General features: G+C 34.5%; 1 protein-coding gene across 4 annotated transcripts in view; it reads left to right on the top strand.

The window, feature by feature from the left end:
• The window catches only part of LOC128265040 (allatostatin-A receptor), a 94679-nt gene that overhangs the window by 49536 nt on the left and 21345 nt on the right, over positions 1-23798 (top strand). For all 4 annotated transcript variants that reach the window (XM_053000817.1, XM_053000816.1, XM_053000814.1 and 1 more), the window contains one exon: positions 15495-15960. In XM_053000817.1, coding sequence (XP_052856777.1) covers positions 15678-15960 — 283 coding nt within the window. In that variant the 5' untranslated portion in view covers positions 15495-15677. The remainder of the gene's footprint in view (positions 1-15494; positions 15961-23798) is intronic.

Below are 23798 nucleotides of genomic sequence, written 5' to 3'. Positions count from 1 at the left end.
CATTAAAATCAAAGCGAAAAAGAACTAAGATTAGTATGATATACTTGTTTTTTTTTAGTGTTCAACCTGTCACTATTTTGCCGCAGAAATATGTTGTGAAAGTATTTAGATGGCACCTCTCCAGCATTTCCACACTTTCCCCTGCCGAACAAAAAAAACCACACCAAAACCAATGCCAGGGTCAAAACCTTTCACCGGGGATTACGGAATATAAATAGGAATGAAAGGAAAATTTATAACCAAAGGCGAAAGGACTCAGCTGGCGTTCTTTGAATGGATACTAATAAAAAATGTTAAAAATATTCCAAAGCTGTCTGATACGGAAATATATATAAATATATATATCTGGCAGAGATGGCGCTTTAATTAAAAACTCAATTCAAGATAAATATATTTATATATATATATATGGAAATCAGGGTGTGGTGTGTGGCATTGGCTTTGGAATTCCCCAATCGAAACCGAAAGCTTTCCCTCTTTAGATTCCGTATAAAAGAATTTTCCTAAATAAACTTGGCCACCAAAGGGACCAAAAACTTGTTGATGGCGGGGGAATTTTGTCCTTCCTTTTTTTATTGGGCAGGACGACAGCTGTTTGCAGCAGCAGCTTTCCTCTATTATTTAATGAAAGCGCATGAAAAATTAAATACAAATACTACACTTGGCATGTGCGACAAGTGGCCAGGCAAAATTGTAAAAAGGAAAGCCATTAGCAACGGAGTTGTGAGGCTGGGGAAAGCATTTAGTTCCTCCTTTTAAATATGCAAATGGATACTCAAAACTATTTTATTCACACACGCACATTACGGCCAGTTTCCCGAAAGACAACTTCTTATTTTTCTATATTTTGTGTATGTTTTTGCTTCTCTGGCCTAGAACCCAAGAACCCGCCCTTTAGCAGGCTCTTTAGTGTTATGTGCTGTTTACGAGGCCATAAAAGAGGGGAAAAACGAGACGGGAAAAAGGGCAGGGAAAACGCTTGGGGAAAATGGGGAAAGACCCGAAAGTACTGAGCTTAAACAAACCGATGCTTGGCTTACTCTTCAGAAACTGCTTTGATTTACCAGGGATTTTTTAATGAATAAGTAATAAAACGAACGTATAACAACATAATTTAAGAAAAAATTAATATTATATCCAAGCAAATCTTAAAATGTTATATTTTCTTTCTTTATTTACAAGTCTCAAGGTTAGGATCCTGATAACTGCCTAGATAAAAATATCAAAATGCGCTTTTATTTTATTTTATTTTATTTTATTTTAAATTCTCGAAGATTGCTGCAACTCCAAAAACAGCTTTCCCGCTTTTAAATTGTTTACCCAAAGCAAAACGAAGTGTTGAGCAGAGGGAGGTAAAGTGTCGAAGGCCTTCTGTCTGACATTGCGAAAGCCTTTGTACTGACATAAAAAAACGCCCCCGCCACGCAGACAGACAGTAAAAAAAAAGAAAAAAAAGGAAACGAAGAGGGAACTCTAGAACATGGACATTCCACATGAACACCATCGACATCATCGACAAGCTTTGACCAATAAGCCGCCTAGACCAGACCGGTTCGCAACCGTAACTGAACCCGGCTCAAATCATGTCAACTTAGGCCACCAATGCGAGAACTCGCCCACATGTTTTGATACCCTTGAAATGGGGGATATGAGCTTCACTAAAAGGGGAGGTTTCAATTTTAATGGATTACAATTATTATAATATACAATATGCCACAAATTTAAAACAGTCTTAAAGAAAGCGAAGGAAACGTATATAGCATACAAATCCATTTTTTTTAGTTGATAAAATTGAATTCCTAAAGATTTCTACATTTTAAAAGTAATGACACAGTAAATTTTTAATAAACCTATAGAAATCCCAAAATATATATATATTTTTAAGGCAGTTATACACAAAAGAAAACAATTTTTTTTAGTAGATAATGGTTGTTTTTTAGATAACATTAAAATCTAAAAGATATACACATTTTTTAAGCAATTACACATCAAATTTCTAATAAACCTACATCAAATCTTATGGCAACTAGTTTTCATTTAGTACATTTGTCTCACAACCCATTATCCAAGGTATTTGGGTCTTCGATTCTGGACATTTTTCCACTTTTCAATCCTTTGGCCATCCGCCCCTGGATTTTGCTATTCCCAGCTCTTATATTTGCACAGGAAACGGAAAACGGAAACTGTTCTGTCCTGTCTGCCCGGGGTTGTTATAGGGGCTACTTGGGGGTATGATATCTGGGAATCTGGGGTTATGGGACAATGGGGCTGTGAGACTGTGACGTCCTGGGCATCTGGAGTTCAAGTCTGTGTCGCATTCAAGCAGCGGAAATTATTTGCCTTCTTATTCGCCTGGCCAAAGGTCGCGAAGTATTTAGGTTTTTGCATTTACAAACGAGATTTTTTCCCATTCATTATTTATTTATTCGGTTTGGCGTTTTTTTTTTTTAGCTGTTTATGGTAATTGGATAAATATGTTCAAGTCCACTGATTTATTCATTTTGTATTCTAAATGCACCTGTATTGAGCTGAATGAAATGTTTGATCAAAGCAGGGGAAAATCAGTTCGTTTCCTAAATTGATTGATTTTTATGCATTAAACGAAATGTTTTTATTAATGCGGCAAACAGGTGGATATTTAAATTAATGAATCAACCAAAATAATTTTCTTGTGTGAGTTAAAAGGAATTTCGGCCTAATGTATATTTATGTCTCTATTTTTAACAATCAATAAATTACCATTTTTTAAGCATTACAAGCATTTCAAATTTAAATGCAATAAGTAATAAATCTAAATTTAAATGAAATTTTTTGCAAAATCAACAAAATTTAACGTTTAATTCGAATTCTTTCGAAAAGCAAATTTTATATAATTCATTAGTTATATAACAAGAATTCCACACCAAACCAGCTTTATTCAGTATTCCTTTTGCTTTTCTTTGATGTTGACTCTTTTTGTTTGCTTTAATGTCGCTGTGTGTTTTATTCTTAAATTTGTACTTTAGCTTTAAGTAAATAGCAGACCAGAAAAATTAAAGCGAAGTAAATAAAAAGACAGTTATTTGTTTTCGCATATGTGCGGACTTCTTTCTCTCTTTAACTTTTTCCCTCGCTTTTTTCTGTTTGTTTTTATTGATGACACAAATGGGTCATTGGTTTCTTACTTCTGCTACTGCTATCTTCAACTACGTTTGTTTTTTTATGCTTTTGACCAGGATAAAAGTGGCGATGGATGGGTCATTGCAGAGCCATAATAATAACGTGTCTTGTGTGTGAAAACAAGAGGCAAAAATTAAAGATGGCAAACAAAAGGTCGTCAATAAGCCATGCCAACTTATCCGCAAATCCAATTGCTATATATATAGCTAAAAATCTAGGCAATAATATCTGCAATGGGGGGAGACACAGGGCTGCCTTATTAAAAAGCTTTCAGCGAAAAACAAAAGGCGGAAAATCGTTGCCTCTGCCTCTGCCTTTGCCTCTGTAATTTTCCAATGAAAGGAAGTGTGAAATTGTGCCGTTATTCATTATATATATGTAACATATAAATACAGAGAGTTGGGCCAGACTTGTATATAGCAGAGCACATATATCCACGTAGCTGGCCATTTGGCCTAGACCAGGAAGGCGGCTCGTTTCGGCCCCGGTTTACCTCGCCTCGCCTCGCTTATTGTAAAATTGAAATTGAAAACAAACAGTCGGAGCCCCACGGCACAGTGGGTCCAACAAATTGCAGCTTCATTTCACTAATTTTTCAGGGCTTCCAGGCTTTCCCAAAAGAAAGTATTGTTTTATAATCACTTTAATTTACATTTTCATTTCAAATTTTAGTACTTTTCACATACGACCTTTTTGCTTTACATAACCTTCACCAATTGATAGATAATAAATCAATTGAATTTTATATTTGGTTATAGAACTATACATTTTTAATATAAACTGATGGCCTGAAGCCTTTACTTTTTGTTTTAGAGACTAATAATTAAAAATATATTTTTTTTTCAGGTAATTTTAAGCTTAGTAAATTATAAGAATACCAATTTTAATTTTAATTTTATGCAATTTGTCATAAAATAAATAAACATCAACTAAAATTATACAATATTTTTATAAGTTTTTGTTCTTTCTTGTTTAAGCATTTACTTTGCAGGTATAGTTCTGTATTGTTTCATACCTTAAGTCACTGTGCTGAGTTACGTTGAACCAAAAAGACAGATGAGCCTAGGAGCTACCGACTGAGAGGGGGGAGGGGGGTTCAGTCAGGGGGGTGGCTCTACAAGGGGGGTGAACAGGGGGAGGGGAGTTGCCAGGAAAAGAACGCCCCTGGCCGACTTTTGACTTGTGTTTTTGCAGCTGCTCAACGTGCGCGTGTGTAGGTGTAATGCCTACCTCTCGCCACCCATATTCCAAACCCCGAAACACCCAACCCCCACCCCTTTTAACCAAACCACCACCCTCCTACGCAATTTTCACCATTTTCTAGTGCGTTGGAAAATTTATATGCGTTGACAAGTTGAGCGCAAGGCCCACGAACTCGGAAAGGTGAAAACACTCAGCAGGAGACATATAATGCTGAGTCTACACTGAGAAAGAAATTCGTCAAGTTTTAGATTCACATTATTACATTATGATGTGCAATAAAATATCTTAGATCTACAATTTAACGAATTTTTTAATTGATTATTTAATAATAAAATGGCTTATATTTGTCAACTAAAAAAACATACTTTATTTTAACAAAGTCTATCTTTTAAATTTATTAACACATAGAAATTAACTTGTTCGGTAATACAACATTTTTTTTTATATTTCAATACATATTGATTGATCCAAATTTGAAAGAGTTAAAAAAATTGACTTTGCCTAAAAATGGAAATACTGCTAATGTAAGTGATGCAAATATGAATTTTATAAGTAAGTCGAATTTACAAAACAATATAACAAAAAAACACTTTATTATGTATTTATATTTTTTCAACGTGTTCCTAATTGAACATTTCTTTGTGACTGGAATGACTACCCACAAATGGAAAAGACCAACACAATTAAAAATTTGCCACCGATTTTACAATCGAAAATGTTGTGGTAAAACTTTTGTGTCACCCGAAAAAGTTTGAGCCACTCCTATTTAACCCTTCAACATAATCGAAAGTTCAATCAGCTTGATTGGTCATCACCTAGTTGAGACTTTCTTCTCAGTTTTTATGTTCCCCTTATCATTCTTTTTTTCTCACTCTTTTCTTCGTTTTACCCCTCATCTCCTCTCATTTTCCTAATAAAACTGTCTCTGCACGAACTTATGAACTTCATGTCGTATGCGTAATGTTGGTATGCATAGAACTACAAAGTTTTAAAGCTGCTAAGTGTTTGTTGGCAAGAGAGATGGAGTGCGGTTAGATAGGGGCTGGAAAATAAGAGGGTCAGAGGCTGGGCTTCGAGAAGTGGACAAGAAAAGGGCGATGAAAGTGAAACTTTCGCATTTCGTGGGCGACATCAATGTGGCCACAAAATTGTTTGGCGCCAAAGTCAGAGGACCAGGACTAAAATCAGACTTTGCACTACACAGAAAGAAAATTAAAAAATTTAAAAAAAAGTTTTGGGGAAAAGAAACGAAAGAAAGTTCACACCCAAATCTATGTATATCTTAAGAAAAAAATTTCAAAAGTTTTTTTGTTTGAAAAATAAGCAATTCCCTAATTTTAAAAAATAATATATGTGTAAGTGCTCAGACAATTATTATTTAAGAATAAAGAAACGAACAGCATTATAAATACCTTAAACATTTGTTAATAAATAAAGTTTTTCTTATAGGAAAATTCACTATTCATAATTCATTTATTCAATTACACATAAATCTAAGTTTTTGTTTAAAACAAGGAATTGCACCTTTATTATAAAATAATATAGAAATGTTGTCTAGAATTTAATAAAATTAAACAGCATAAAAAAAATTAGTATAGATAGTACTTTTACTGTGGAAAAGTCAAAGGTCTAGAAAAATTAGTGTCGCCTCTGGGATTTAGTTTGTTATTTCCGTTGGCCACTTGCTCGCAGAAGAATATCCGCATTCTCCATTTTCCCCCGCATTTTCCTCTTCCTTCGCTCATTTGGTTGCCATTTGATTTGTAACATTTAAGTGGGCAGACACAAAAAAAAACTTTTCCAATATAGCGGCACAATATCCCCACAATTTCCACCCGATTTCCAAACATTTTCCCGCTTTCCGGCCCGTTTTCCCCTCCAACAGGTAACCGCAAAACTGTCAGCAGACAGAAAACTTTTCCATCTCCGCCCTTTTCGTAGTTGTCCGGCAAAGTTTTTTCGTGTTTTTCTCGTCTCCGTCGCAATTGATTGAGTGTTGAGAACGTCATTCAACGTTTAACTGCAGGTCAAGAAAAAAAATTGGTTTCTCGGCTTTTTTCTTCTCCAATTTTTGTAGTTGACATTTACAGCTTTTTTGACACTTGGGCGGACCATTGCAAAAAGTCTATTAAAATCAAAGGGAACTCATAAGCTAAACCAAAGAACTTTTTTACAATTTTGACATATGATAACATATGATAATATATGAAAATAATTTTATATTTGGCAATGATCAATTATAATATATTAAACAAAGTTTTAAACAAAATACACAATTTGCATCTATTTGAATGTTCTATTTTATCTTCTCTCACGCTTGGGAAATAGTTTCACGAAAAGTGTGATTGCCTAGTGACTTTTGCCGTTGTCCGCAAGTTAATTTGCCAATCTCTAGTCACCGCACCTGCGCCTTCCCCCCTTCCAAAAAAAAAAGGACAATGGTCGCAAAATACATCTCCGTTGTGATGGCATTTTACAATCAAAACTCCTTGCACGTTTTTGCCTTTTGGACACATCTTAGCCTTCGCCTCTTACATTTTTTGGCCATTTTATCTGCACATTTTGCTGTCCATTGTTCGGCCAAAAGAAAAAAAAAGAGGAGAAATGGCAGAGAACCGGGAACAAAGGCAGGCCAAATTAAAGTGCAGGCCAAAACCTAAGCTGCATGTGATGACATTTGTGACAGGACTGCCTGGCTGGACATGTCCAGGATTCCCAGACACCGGATGACGAAAGACAGACAGCACTCTCTTCACGAGGGAATTGCAATTGAGCCAGGGAAAAAGATGGGGCGAAAAAATAGTCATGGAAAATCAAACAAGTTCGCCGCAGCACTCGGAAATGCATTAAAATAGAATACCCTGCCGCTCCTCGTTAGAAAACCAATTTTATTGAGCGATTCGGGTACGGAAAATTCCCTCATGGAGTTGTCCATTCGACTGGAAAGGTCAAATTGATTTGGAACTCTGGGAGATATGTTTTATATTATTTTTTATTTACCCCAGATATGTATCTTACAAAAAATTTAATTTATTTAAAAAAAATAAATTTCTTAAAATTATAATAATTTAAAAACTTAGAAGCAATTTATTATAATATTTGGGCACAAAAACATAAATATTATATTAAGTAATAAGATTTGATGTATAAAAAAATGTTGTTTATGGTTCTTCAAGTCTTCTTAAATATGTATTTTTATAAAAATGAATTTTTTTTCATTAAATACTTTATTCATAAATACATTTTTGCGACATTTTCTACAATATAATACATAAATATTATTTAAATCGTTATATAAACTAATAAGATTTGTTATATAAATTGTGCTAAGAAAACATGTTTTATAAATGTTTCTACCTGTTTGTAAATACCTTAGTACTTACAAAAGTTAATAAGCCGTCGATTATCCATAAAACATAAATTAATTGGTTTTTTATCGAGAGCTACAATATTATAACTTCTGCTGCAAGAAGGTTGCTCACACTATATAGTACATATATCCATCACAATAGAAAACACAATTGCCCCCTTCTTTTGCGGATTGAAGGCAATCGATTAACCGAAATGCAACCAATTGAAATGCAACCCAATAAATGGAATCCTTTTTATGGACCACGACCACTCAATATGAATAAGCCACATAAGAAAGCAGGCCAAGGAGTCGGAATATTGCAAAGACGAGCGATAAGTGCAAAAAGGATACTCCATATATATATAGTATATATATATGGAGTAAAAAATCAAAAAGAAGGAAGACCGTCGCATCCATTCATCCTGCCATTCACGCACGACTGAGCACACACGACAACCCTGAAGCCTGGGGGCTAGGGTTGCCATCCTAGCGGAAACTTTGATTTTCCCACTGCTCTTTCCCCGCATTTGGCGCCACTTTTCTGTTTGCCAGCGAAAGTGACTTTTCCTCAAAGCAGTGCCAGCGAAAATTGGACAGAGCAAAAAGGACACGTTCTCATCGCGTCTAACTTTTCCGGGACGAGTGCTCAACTTGGCAGATGTGACCCACAAAAAAAAATTAAATTGTAACCAGGACTCTAAATCTCTAAGTATTTAACGCCGAATTAAATTCAACTTAAGTTTCGATTTTCTTATTATACTCTTCTATTATTGAAGTATATATATAAGTAATTATTAAACGTATTTTAATATTATCCAGATGTTTTTAATGTCAACTACCTAAAACTAAATAAAACACATTTTATAACAGTAAATTATTAAAAAAAAAACACACATATCCAAATTCTTAATTAAAATGTCTCATACCATTTTTGATTACAACTACCTTAAACTAAGTATTATTTTATATTGATAAATTATTTGTATTATTATAAAACGTACATTCAAATTAAATCCCCAATAATTCATTAAATATTTCCCCTGCAAACAAATCGAAAAGGGTGACTTTTTCCCAATTCTGAGGGTCTCATGCTTTTATGACCAAAGTCATATCCACAAATTCATGCCAGAGACCTCAACGACTCTTTATCATAACAATTAGGCAAAGTGCTTTGCAAATTTGTGCACTTTTATAGGGGCTATCGCCCATGGTGACTGCGGCGCATATGGCTGCCATTATGAATGGACTCGACCACTCGACCACCCGCTTTTCCGACCGCTTTTCCCTACCAATTTCCCAATGCTCACATGAGGGTGAGTGTGCTTTTGGTTGGCGGGTGTTTGTGCTGCGCTTTAACCAATTAGGAAATTACTTGTGTAAAGTGTTTGCCACAACAGCAGTAAAACAAATACAAATAGGAACTTTTGCCTTTTCCACCGGGAAAACGACAACGAAATGCCCCGGAAAATGGAAAGCTTGGGGCTAAAGCCACCGGGCTTAAAGTTCAAGCAACGATCATTAGCCACGTTCCGTCTGCCCCTAAAATCAATGGAAATGCTTCAAACTTTCAAGCCAGTTAAAACAAGAATACTATATACATAAGCCAAACAAAACTGCAAACTATTGGGCGCAATCGCTCATTTAACCGCAGGGATTTTGAGATTTGAAATGGCAAAGCCATCAACTTAATTATGCTAGTTCACAGCTACAGTTTTAGCAAAGATATCAAACAGTTTGGGCAATTTGGGCATTAGTGAAAACCAATCAATTTTAGCATTATATATTATTAATTCTTTATCCCATTTTAAATGATATTCTTTTTATAAGTAAGAGTCCTACTTACGCTGCTCACTTAATTAACTTTTGCTCCAAATTTAATAATCCATTAATACGCACCCTGATTTCAATTATCGCATTTTTATTAATCACTATATTTTCCGAACATTTTCCCCGTAATTTAACAGCCACTGTAACTTAAGACTGCGCAAAACAAACTTACAGTTTATTTTTAAAGACGAAGATGGAAATACAAAATCAAAACCAGCGAAACCAACGACCGTTGGGAATTTGTTGCCATAGCCGAGAGAAGCAGATTAAGTTTTTTAATTAATTCTTTCCAGCATGGGCGGTGGTTTCTGGTTTTCCAAGTGGGGTTGTAGCCGCCTTTAAAGTCAATTAGTTTCATAAATCCGCGTTGACACATATTTGATTAAAAAGTTGTGCTCTGCCAACCCGAAAACCAAGCCAAACCGGCTGATAGAAAAATTAAAGAGGGCCGACCCCAAAAAAAAAGTATATACGTACATAAACAAAATTTGATTTTAATTGCAGCTAGTCGAAAGTTTTCCTTAATCCAAACATGCGTTGCAGCAGGCACAAAAAAGCGGAGGGTGCAGAAAATTTGTGGACTCACTAATTTGTCTTAAATGAGTTTTCATATGGTTATCGATGGGTATTTAAAACATGAAACTAGACAAAAATGGGTGACGAGGATGAATAAAAATACGACCGAAACGCCATATTGAACATTTAAAAAAATTAAAAAAATAAATTAAAGTAAAAACAGTTGCAATATGATAGTTAATTAGCATTAATGAGATGGTCCATAAAATAATTTATTTAATATTAAAATAATATATTGTCACTTACTGGGAAATCAGTTTTCTCTTTGTATCACTGACATTTAATTATGGAGAACATTACCAAAAGCAAATTACGCAATCTGTTTGATCGGGATGAAATGGGTTAAATGGGTTTTTTGTGTGGGTCAACCTTGAATTGTTCTATTATTTTAATGAATTCAGTGGTTGCATATTACGGCTATCAGAGCAGTGGGCTTTAATTTGTAATTACATTTTTGTGGCTTTTTGCCGTTGACCATTCTGTAGGCAATTTGATTGAAGCATTCTTTTGACAGTTGAATGCCAAATAAAGCCACGGCTCTTCTCCGCACAAATTAAATACGGTCAATAACAGCGTTGTCCCACCTTTTGCAAACAATTTGGCCGCCTTTTCCTGCTTTTCCCAGCTATGCAAATAGCTCAATGACAAACACATTTAATTTACACACACTGCACTGCACAAGCGCTATTTTCCTCAAACGCAAAATTGTTTGAAGGGCGGAGGGAAAGTGGGCAGTACGTGGAAAATATATTCGATTTGGCGGGCAAACAACGACGGGGATTGTCAATAAAACAGGTAGCTTCTGACACATTACCGAGCTTATCAGAGCAGTCAACTATTTAGCGCAGGACATTGATTAAGTTTATTCATTTATTGAACAATTGTATTTTATATACCTAACCTTTGTTGTCTATTGTAAATGTATTAATGTCTGGAGATACTACAATATTCATCTACATTGGATGAAAATTTTACATTTAAAATAATTAATACCAGAAACATAAGTTTATATTATTATACCCTTGCAGAAGTAATTTGTTGAAGGAGACATTTAAATTATAACTGTTTTTAAATTATTCGAATATAGTGAATTTACTTCGTGATATAATAATTTTACAACGATAGGTAAATTCAGCAAAAAATTGATATAGCTCTATAATTTATTTTTGCATATACGCATAGGGATCCAAATTTAGTCGGTTTATTTTAAACATTTAAATATTTATCTGCAAGGTTAAATAAACATTGGCTTAACGAAGTTTGCTTTCTTTCTCGTTATTTTTTAAATTCTACAAAAAATTAATGCCTGTGTACAAAATTAAGGTTTCTTCTTTTCCCCCCAATTAAAAAAAATTACAACAAGCAAAACGATGGAAACAGTTGATATCTAATAACTAAACCCTTTATAAAAAATTGGTTTGCTACTTTTTTGTAGCTTTAAAAGTTTTCTACATACTTTATAATAATTGTATTATTTTTGATTGTCTGTTTTTCCACTCAACTTGTTTGATACCTTAAAAGAAAACGCCGTGATTCAGGTGTGTTACCCAAACGCTTTCAACTTTGAAATTTTTTCCTTTTTTTTTCTTTGTTTTGTCTTGGCTTGCTTTATCCGCTGCTTTTGCCGAGAGTTAATTAATTATTAATATTTGATTTACAGCAGATGTCGCCTTGGTTTGGCTTCAAATTTAATGATGATGCTATTGTTTTTCCGCCTGCCTTCAGATGTTTTTGCTTGGCTGGCTTTTATGATTCGCACTTGGGCCATAAAAACGCAATTAGATTGAACGCCATGCACATAAAAGCCACATGAGCGGTGTCGCCCCTTTTCCTTCTAATTGAAATACATTGAATAATCAGCGGCCCACGAATAATTGACTCAAATCACATTCGGGCGAAGGGAATTTGCATTTGTGGTGCACAATTCTATTGTGCGGAATTCCATGGCCAAGGAATACTCGCTTGGGGTTGTACTTTACATGATAAACACACAACGCCGCGTGTATGCACTATCCGCAACGCTGCGTATACGTAATCTCACAGCACCAGCAATACCAACGAATGACTGATTAACTGACTGCCCGTTGACAATTATCCCCCAAACTACACGAAAAAATAACTGTTTTTGATTGTTGATTTTATTTATTTATTCAATACCTTCCCATGAATAAAATTACAAAATATTACTTAAAACCCATAATAACTCACAAAGAAGTAGTCATTTAAAACTATAAAAGTAGAATTTTTGTTAAACTATTTTATTTAAACTTTAACCAAAAAGTATTGAGATTTCTTGTCCGAATCGATCGGTTTTTATTATAAATATAATTTAAGAAAATGTTTTCAATTCCATTAAAGCTTAAATAAACCAAATAAACCATTTTGAAATAAAAAATATACTCAATGATTATTTTAAAAAGGCATTCGTTAAGCAATATCTATTACTACTCAAAAAAAAAAACTAAATTAATTGAAATAATTTAATAACCAAATAAAAAATGATATAACAATAATTTTTTCCTGTGTAGCGATAGTATTGTGTCGCGATTCATGCAGTACATATGCAGTTTGGACCAAACTGGAATAATTGAAGGATTCCCATTTCCTACACGATACCAATTTCATTATCACGTGATGGGCGAAAAGTGGATTAAATGCAACTTTCACATTCCCGAACATCAATTACTGATTGTGAATAATAAAGTTATCGTCTTGCCTTGTAAACCAAAAATCAATTCCCTTTTTTTTTTGCAGGTGAACAGAAATAATTATACGATATTTCCGTTTTTAAGCTGAGTTTTGGGCAATAAATGGATTAATTTTTAAAGCTTAAAGCTATTTCAATTGTCTTTACTAACAAATCTCACTTCTTCAAATCTTAATTCTTCTTCTAAAAGGAGGTAAATTTATTTTTAGAATACACATCCTAAAAATAACAATTTCAATATACTTTCTTAAAAAAAATTTAATATTAAAAAATATATATCTGATTATTGAATTCAAATTGTATATAATTAATGTGAAAAATACAAGATTTAAAACAAAATGTTGTATACAGTGGTACCTCCTCTGACGGACTCTTTTAAGCCGTTTCTGTAAATAAATTAGATACACGAAAAAATAAATGGTGTAACTTACCAATTCAATTTCATGCGCGCTTGCCCGCGATGACTCAGCCGCATTTTTTGTGACGGCGGAAAAGCGAGAAAAAGCCGGGGAAAACTCAAGGAGGAGCCACTGCCACTTCCGGTCGCTCTTTTATTTGCCTCTTAATCCGTAAACAGTTTGCCACAAAGCGAAATTTATCTGGGAAGCCGTAAATCAAAACAGCTTAAAATGCTCCACATAAATCGTGGAGTTTAGAAGACGTAAACCATTAAATCGCGTTCACCAGTCCATAATTCCCCATCGCAGATAGCGTCGCCAAAAAATGAATAATAAGATCTGCGATAAGAGGAGACAAACAGTTAATAATTATTGCTTGATTTAATTAAAAGTACTGCGGAAATAATTCACCCAGTCACAGGCAATTTGTGACAACAATCACAGAAGTGCCTCCCGATATCATCTGCATAATTATAGATGGCAATTTATTGGATGGCTCTGCCCTTCGCAAATTCGTATGCATACGATGCCAATTTGATGCCGTCTGTTATATTTATTTTTGTCTGTCACTTATTCCGCCGACATCGTCTATGGAATTGAATCTTGAGGAATGGAGTGTTCTGGCCACGAATTTCTGTTGTAAAAATATGACATTTCAATAGTTTTTTATGTTCATTTAATTGAGATTTCTGCTAAATTTTATAAATTATTTTCATTTTGTAAATAATAATTTTCATTATGGCTGTAAAATTCGTTGAGCTTTTCTAAAACGATATAGTTTTGGTTTAAGTTTAAGCCATATTTAAATTAAATAAAATGCATATAAATCAATGAGGAACAATTTGAAACCTTATAATCTTCACCTTATTTGAAATATTATAATATTGAATACTGCAATTTCATTTGCATTGTATATATTTAATGTTTATATTGTACATAAAGTTTAGAATTCAATTGTCAGATATTTATATTTACCCTTCTTATTTCTTGTTATATTTTAGAGCTATGAAAGCAATTGTTTCTTTGCCGAAGTTGAAAAGGTTCCTGGAATTCCGCCAACGGAATTCTTCGATCTTCAGACGCACTCAATTATGCCGCTTCGTCCTTCTTTTTCGTCATCGTTTGTCAATCCCCCGGTTTTTGCTCCTTTTCCGCCCCTTTTTTTCCCGGGTGTCCTCCTTTGATATGTCTGTATTTTTTGTGTTGCTCGCTTAATAATATGATAATTGACAGCTTAAGCCAACTGTCAGCGAAGGGTGCGTGCCATTTCAGACACGACATGACAGCACATATGTCTCCTCGATTAGTAGTTAAAGTGTAATGCCATTGGATAGCAACAAAAAAAAAAAAATAATAAAAAAAGAGAAAAAAAGCGAGTAACATGCTTACAAGTGTTATCCTTAGGCAACTAATTGATGCTGCGCACGTGGCGTATGCGCCATATCCCATCCAGGATGTTTGGCATTGATGTTATTTATTTAACTATGCAAATTTGATGAAATGCTGCCAAGGTCCACAGTCTATTTCCCAAAAATTTCCCCTTTTTTCCTTGTAATGGAATTAAATAAATTTTGCATAATTTGTACATGGTCATGCAGATGATAGTCTGCGGAACAGTGGTGTTGAAAATAAAAAATTTCATTTAAAGTTTTTCCAAAGGGAATATTAATCCATTTTTTAAATGACGAAATAATTAGGCAACATTTACTTGCACATTTATACGAAATCTTATACATTTTTAACCAACCAGAACTTCTAAGAGTCAAAAAATGAAAATGAAAAATGTGGAGAAATTCTCAAGCAATTTAAATGCAATTAAATCAATAACAATGACCTCGAAATGCAGTGAAGTCAATGAAAATATTGTATATTTTGAAACTGCTGTAGCAGAAAAAAGCAATTTGTATTTTATATTATTTGCAGGTTGTTATTGTAAATGTTTATAAAAGTAGAATAATTGCATTTTGTTTATCTATTAATTTTTGCAAAGCTGTTCCATCAAATTTATAGGTATATTGCATAGACTTGTATCGTTGCTTGTTATAATCAAGCCCAATGTGCAACACATTTCACAACTTTTTTGCATTGGGGCGAAACAAAAAGGAAAACTTATCACAACGCCCACACATCGACGGCCTTGACTGTCCATCTATTTTGCGACGATATGGGGGCGATATGGATGTAGATTTATTCGCCGCTCTATGGCCACGTATCTGCATCTGCCAGCTCATATCTAAAATATTATTACACCACTTCAATTTGTCTCTTTCAGGGCGATATAACTCAGGGAAATGCAAATACCGAGGTGGGCGTGGCCGGGGGCGTGCCCAAACAAACTATAGAAAGACAGCCAATTAAAAAACGCCCCTAAAGAATCGGAAAAAGAAACATATAAAGAAGGTACTACAGTACTTGTACTATAAAGTACTTATATACGAAAGGAATCTCTGCCAAGATGGCTGGCCATCGGTCGATGGCTCTTTTGTTGGCCATCTTAATTAGCAGTTGGGCAAAAGCCTCCTTGGCAGCCACCGGAAATGGTAGTATTATGACCGTTAGCAACAGTAGTGGCAACAATTATGGATTCACCTCGGAGCATTCAGACCACAGCGCCAACGACTCGATGGAGTACGATGCGGAGAGTGTGGCCCTCGAACGCATTGTTTCGACGATAGTTCCGGTCTTCTTCGGCATTATCGGCTTCGCTGGGCTCCTGGGCAATGGACTGGTCATACTGGGTAAGTTTCAGACTAGAACAATATCATTAACTAGATTTTTTCAGTCTTCAAACTATATGTAGTACCTCGAAAACCACTAGAGTTTTAAGACCACTTTAAACGGTGTGTAAAAGTACACCTAAATATATTTTGAGTTTTAAGTTCATAGCAATAAATACATAAATTATTGTAACATGAATCTAAAATTTTTTAAACTGTCTGTAGTTCATTGTTTAACACACACTTTTTTGGGTGTACATTTTAAAGACCTCTTAAAACGGTGTATAAAATACACTTGGATATATGTTGAGTTTTAAAATTTATAACAATAAATGTCATACGACACTGGCTTTTACAGCATACTTTCAAATTTATTAAAAAATTATAATGCTCTTTCAATTCTTAATGATATATTTTTTTTAATTAATCGGTCAACATTTTAAAGCAGCATTTTATGACCGTTATGAATATTAACTATTTTTGTTAGTAAGAAGAGAGCAAATATTAAGCTGAAACCTCATTAAAAAATATACATAATATTTCTTTTAAATTTTTATTGAACAAAAACAAAAAGTTCAGTAAAAAATGTTATGGACTTAAGCCTCCTGAATTCTACAGTTTTTTATAGAACGAATTTCTGCACAGTGTAGGCCCCCCTTCTTGCTATAAAAACTCGGATTGGCATCCGGCGAAACGCTTTCATTAGCGACCTCTGGCAAATTATGCGTAATAATTGCAAATGAAGCTGCAAAGGACGAGGGGCCATAAGGATGAGGTGCTGGAGAGCCATAAAAACATAAAAACGCCTGCAAGAGCTGCGCATTCAGGCGGAAGCTAATTGATTTTTTATATCCCATTAAGGGACGAGAGGTGTTGGGCTGGGATCGTTAAGATTGCAATTTGCAAGTATTGCAAAAACTGAATAGAAGAGCAAAACAGAATATCGCATTCAGAACAATGCGTTTCAGATATATATTTAATTAACCAAAAGATTATTATAATCATAAAAGTAAATTTAATTGGGGTTTTGTTAATAATAACAGCGATATTTAATTTGTTGGATTAATATTACTGATCAAAAAAATTAGTACAAGATAGCTATGAAATGTGTAAGTAAAATACACTTTAAAGCTTATTGGCATGGCTTTTAGAGAAAAATAACCTACTGGCAGCCTAAAAAATATAGATTTTCGATGTCGCTAATTGTAGCCACATTTTTGATGTCGCTAAATGTAGCTAAATTTCTTTATTTCGCTAAATGTAGCTACATTTTTGATGTCGTCTAGTTTAATTGAATCATTTCTTGACCCCAAAATGTAGGCAATGAAAGAATGTCAGGGGGCAAAAAAGGAAAAAAAGACAAAGAAGGAATTTTACCTCAAACCCTTAAGTGCCTTAATGTGTGTGTGTGTGTGTGTGTGTGTGTGTGTGTGTGTGTGTGTGTGTGAGCGAGGATGTGCGTCTGTGTTAGTATACAAGTGTGTGTGTGCTCTATCACCGACGCAGCAGACTAAATCTCAACAGGCAAACTCATTTTGCATGCAATCTTTTTACTTTTTTTTTTGTATACGCTTTGTTGTTTCCTTATTGCAACCTTGGTGTGAAATTCTCAGAGGCCATCTTACCGCACCTGGAATTTCTGTGTGTGTGTATGTGTGGCCACGCCCACCCGTTTCGGCCGGAAAAAAACGAAGCAAAAACAAGACAGAGAAACAAGCTCAAACAGCTCGGAGAAAAATGCTAAAAATAAGAAAATCGCAAGGCAAAAAAAATTGAAAACTGAAAAAAAGGCGGCTGCTGTTAGCGTAGCGGTAAAACTAAACCCCTGACGTCAAGCACTATGAATATAGTTTTTACACCAGCCAACCTCTTGACTATAAGATTCCGTACAAGCCTTTTTCTTGAGCTCAGTTTCGCCATAAAAGTGAAAATGAAAACAACTTGCAGTTATAAAGATACGAAAACTCAATTAGAACTAACATAATTGTTTACCATAAAGTTGTGTAAATATTTAAGAGCATGCTTGGGTTGTGCGAAAACGCTTCATGATTTTAAAGCAGAGAGTATTGAAAAAGTTACTACTACTATAGTTTTGGGGACAATATTTTACAGAAATCACTAGAATTTTCGAACTAGTTAAAAAATGTGTCTAAAAGTAGGCAACAAAATATTTTCAATTTAGAAATCCGTGTTATTTATCTTGAAAGACGAGCGTAACTTTTTTAATGCATACTTTTGGGCACATGCAAATATTTTTAACTTTCAAAAATAAAACATAAGTGTTTAATATATATATTTTTTTTTTTTTAAATATTGCTACATTTTATTTATTTGTAACACTTTGTCGAAATCCATTTAAATATCAACCGCGGCTCTTTTATAAATCCCAAGAGAGTCTGAAAAATTTGTTAATATTAAATATAAATAGGGTGCGATTTTGATATACCCTTCTTCAGTTATCTTAGCTGGAATTGAATCGCAGCCTAAGACAAATACATCCGAGGACCCTTAAAAGTTGTCCCAGAAACCAGAAACAAATGAGGGGGTCAAAGTGCAGGCGTTGGTTCGCCACGCCCACTCCGGCCTAGTGAAAAGTGTTTTCCATGTAGCTTGGCCCGGTTTCCTATCGCATTCTCTCGGCGCTCGGCTGTCAGGCCAAAGGAAAAGTTTTATTAAAGTCGCATCGCAAGTGGCATCCAATTGCCCACGACAACCGCCCACAATTTGCCAGCATCCTCCTCAATTTTCCTCGGGAAAATGCCTCTGTGTGCGAAAGCCACTTTGTCAGCTGCGTTGGCGTCATTATGATAAATGATTTGTAAATGAACGTGTGGATTTTATGGCAAATTATGAAGGCGAAAATTAGAGCCACTCGAGTGGGAGAACTTATTAGTTTGTCTAGTTTGTCTGCAAGGACAACTCGAGTGCAAAACGGAGCCACTACCTTCAGGGACACCCATACACTTAAATTTTGCATGGCTTTGGGAAGATTCTGGGATATATTTGTCTGCTCCGAAGAAATATATGCAAAATTATCAGGAATATATAATGCAATATTTTATTGATTTTTATTTCTCAGTTCGTATTAATAATAAAACTATCAAACTTTTAGGTTATTTTGATTTAATTTTTTAGCCTTGCAAATATATTTAACTCAATTTAACATTACACAAAAGTGTACATTTATATAATTTCCAAAATGTATTTTATGACTCAATGGTAAACATTTAATTGAATTATAATGTAATATCTTAATGCAATTTATTGAAGACTAAAGTTTCAATCATATAAATGTAAAAAAAATGAAATTACTATTTAGTTGCACACCGCACTAAATCTGTTTAAATTGTTTTATGATTTATGATCGATTCAAAGACCCGACGATCCAGAGGCGGCATCTTAAGATTTAGCTGCCTACGGTGCAAAGTGCAAACGATTATTTATGGCTTATGGAAAGATAATTTGTCAAAATGCCATTACACATGGCCAGTTCAAAAAAAAAAAAAAAGAGAGGAAAGTAAAGGAAAACCAGCTAACATCACCATCATCGTCGGCATTATTATAACATTAGCCATGTGAAAGATAAGGTGCTGCACTTTATGGCAGATAAGTCAATTTTCACACCCAAACACACTCGACACATTGATAGATGAAGAAGGACTTGGCTTTTCCCTTTTGTGGGCATTAAATTTAAATTTCAACTTATTTAATATGAACCTTGCCATTGGCATCGCCGCAAAACTATGGCCACTTCCCAGAACTCAAATGAAACGACACGGTATTTGGCAAATATATAAGCCTAAGTTTCCACAATTCTGACACAAACTGTCAACAGCAATTTGTGTAAATCTGCCAAAGGCAACAAACCGCAAAACGAATCCAAAACTCACAACCCTTTATTCTTAATTATTATTTATGCTTCAAGAACATTCGGCTGTCGCGTTGTCACTTCAATTTGCATTGGCCTTTGTCAGCCGTTCCAATTGACAGCGTTTTTGCCACGATTTAAGGCCTCCTAAATCCAGACGAGTGTCGAATATACATTCCCGTTTCGGGGGTCCCACAAATTCTGTTATCAAATTGTAATTGCCTAGACGAACAGGAACGTGACAAGTCCCCTAAGCAAAATCCCACTAGATTAGCCAAAGCGCGATATGTAAAGTTTACACGGCAAACACATAACAACATAATGTTTCTAAAGGAAAAAAAAAACTATGTTCAATAATTTACAAGTTTTAAATACATTTTCTAAGTACTAGAGTTTCTCGAAAAATATTGAATTGATTACAAAATTTTTCATTTATAGTTACTTTTAGGCTATTTTCGAGAATTGAAAAAAGAAAATAATAATTAATAAAATACAATTATTATTATTTATTTTTAAATAAAAATTTTGTTTTATTATGAGCCCACTGTAGCCTTGTTCCTTCCACTTTTTTCTGTTGCCCTGACGGGGCTGCCAAATTTGATTTGGTCCCAAGCCCCAAACATGTTTCTCATTCGACGCAGTGTCCTTTTTGTTTCGTTCCGTTTCGTTTTGCCTCGCATCCTTTTTCGATTCGCCGTACGGACAGATGGAACCGCATAATAAACTTAATAATATGAATTCAGGGTAGATATCAATGGCCAAAGGGTTACGGATGCTTTTTGGATGGATCGCACGATGATAGCATGAAGTTGGGGCTTACGAAAACAATATCCACCTGCAGGCTGGCATTCTGTGAGCCAAGGACACCGGCCATAAATTGTTTGCACTTTCGCCATTGTTATTATGGCTTTTCGCTGGAAAATGCATTTACCATTTTACCCAGCCACCATTTCTCCTCGAATTGTGTGTAAATATTTTTCGGGGAGCTTTCGATTGGTTTACTATAAACAAATTATTTAGGACGCCAAGCATGATTTAAAATGAGAACTTGATTTCCTGGGCTACAATCGATAGTTTTAATAATTTCATATTTAATACTATGAGCAATTTGACATTGCATTTTGAATCTCAATCTAAGGGTTTGTTTTATTAAATGCAAATAATGTTGTAATGATTTTCAATATATGACTTTAATAAGAATTGAATTTATTATATTTAATGATTAAATAAATATTCCTCCAGATAAATTTGAAGTGGCCAAAAATATTGATAGCTTAAAATTACCCTACGATAATAAAAATAGCTTTTTAAAAGGGTGCTTGGAATATGCTTCTAAAGCCATACAAAGTGTAAAACTTAAATACAAACATGTGCATTTTAATGTAACCTTTTAGCCCTTGGCCTCCATTCTTTAAGTTCATCCTTGCAGCTCAATTTTGCCAAATATCCCAGGCATTTGCTCTTGTTGTTTCGAATTTTTTCTGTAAAAATGCTAGACCATAAAAGCAGCCACTTAAGGATGCGATAGGTTCGTGCACCTGGCAAGTCCTAGTGCACAGGATACACCTGTTTCCCTGCTTCGAACACTTTATTATCGACGGATGCCGGGTACTTCACTTCCTGGGCTAAGCCTCAATCTTTCGAGAGCTTCACATTTTTCCTACCGAAAGCATATATTTTTCCACTTTTTTTGTTCTTTCAACATGAAGAATGTGATGCAGCAGGCTGCACGTAGTTGCAATTTGAGGGAACACATTGCGAGTATTTTTGTGTGAGGACCCGTAAAAACGTACGCACAAAAGTATGCAATGAAAGTAGCATTTAAGCGGCATATGGTTACATATGTGTGAGTGTGTGAGGGTGTGCGGTTGTGCGTGTATGCGTTTATGCGTGCATGCGTGTGTGTGCTTTGGGTAAATTTACACAAATCCGCAAGGCGTACGAATTTATTATCCAGCGTTGATAGTGATAAAATTTATAACCAGCATTGAGTACAGCGCCTAAAAGCGGGCAATACAAACACAAACACGGCCGTACACTCACACTCACACACACACAGGCAGACAAACAATGCCCAAGTGGGCCACACTCACACACACACACACACACACACACACACACATACAGAGGCAATTGTGCGTGGGTGAAGAGGACACTCTATATCTGTCTCCCTTTCCCGCTCCGTACATTCGTCATATTTATGCTTTTTTATGGGCCATGTACAATTTTATTGTTTTACTTTTCAATGCAATGTCTGTCGGGGCCTGCCACACACCCACACTAAAATGTATATATAAAAATGTTCACAACTGTGCTCAACTAAATAGTATGCCTTTTAAATGTCTATAAAATATTCTTATGCAATAGGATTAAGCTGTTTTCAGGGTAGCAGAAAACTATGTTAGGGTATATAAACCAAAAATGCAGATTTTTAATTTAACGATTCACACAAACAAATAAATAATAATGAAAAAATGATATTAAAATAACCAACCAAAATAATAAATATAATAATATATTAAACATTCTTTAGCAACTTATATCCTTGAGGCAATATATTTATATAATTTTTCTTACTTTATTTATGGTTTGATGCCGTATATTATTTAAATACATAAATGGAATTCGTTCTTCTTGAATAAAAAAGCATATTTAAAATTTTATAAGGCCAAATGTTTTTCTTTAAATGACGTACTAAATGTCTGATCACAATTGTTTGTGAGGACTTCAGAAAAAGGGGAGACACCCACTGAATACCCAGAGTACACGTGTAGCTCAGGACCCCAAAACCCGATTCGCTTGGCGAACAAAGGCAGCAAAGCAGGTATAAAATGCCAGACAGCAGCTGTCTTTATGCATAAAGTCTGGACCTTCCGGCTTACGATATCTTGAGATATTAAATAAATAATTCTTATCTCCCAACAAAGTAAGTGTCCATAACTTTAAACATAAAATTAATTGTGAGTTGAACTTACAATTCTAAACAGTAAAAAGTCGTAATATTTATTTTTTATAAGAAACAATTAAATCAAATTAATAGTGTTGGAAATAGTTTGACTGTTTTTGATACGATTTTTTTACTACTCTCAATCTTTTTGAGTTTGCTTATTCAAAAGCGTTAAAATAATAATAAAAAAACTAAGCCTATGGAAATGTTGTCTAATCTTAAAGATTATTAAATTATAAAAAAAAGATTATTAAATTATAAAAATAAAAATTGAACTTTTTTTGATAAAAATTTATAAATTAAGAAAATCCACTAAACAAGTATTTATACGATTCGGTTTTTGGGAAATCTCTCCTTTTGTTTTTATGAACCAGCTCATTTGTGTGCATTTCCCCATGTCCATTCTGCTTTTCCATCCCCATTTTCCAGTCCCCTTTCCACCCCTATTTTAGCCCGTTTCGTCCCCCGACCACTCGACCCTCGATGTCTTCATCGTTCCCACACACTTGTGGCGCACTCTTGTCAACACATATGCGTCCATGATGGCCATATTGCCATATGGCCAGGTGTCCCCAGATACCAGATCCCACAGCCACATCCTCGCCCTTATCCAAATCGTCCTTGGGCTTTTTGGCCCCCTGGCAAGTGGCCATAGATTTTTTTTGTACGTCCACTGACTGATGCAAATCCCATCAATAATCCAACAATGCAGTGCCGCTGATGTCGAGATGGTGAAATACAAAAAAATTGCTGCATAGAATGAAAAGAATGAAGAGACCCACTTTTCGGCAGATTTGAAAAAAGAATGTCTGCACGGACGAAAACTACTATACATTAATTTGTTTAAAATTATATAGATTCTTAATTTAGAAGAAGAATCAACAAAAATTCAAAAAATATATAATTATAATTATATATAAAATCAATAATATATATTAAAATTAAATACAACCTTAATATATTTTTCTCTGCATGAGCAAAAAGAAAAAATCTTAATATAAAAAATATATAATACCGCAGAGAAACTTCTTTTAAAATATGAAA

The sequence above is a fragment of the Drosophila gunungcola genome, unplaced genomic scaffold, assembly GCF_025200985.1.
Source record: "Drosophila gunungcola strain Sukarami unplaced genomic scaffold, Dgunungcola_SK_2 000090F, whole genome shotgun sequence".
NCBI lineage: Eukaryota > Metazoa > Arthropoda > Insecta > Diptera > Drosophilidae > Drosophila > Drosophila gunungcola.
This window is presented reverse-complemented; position numbering and strand designations above follow the sequence as displayed.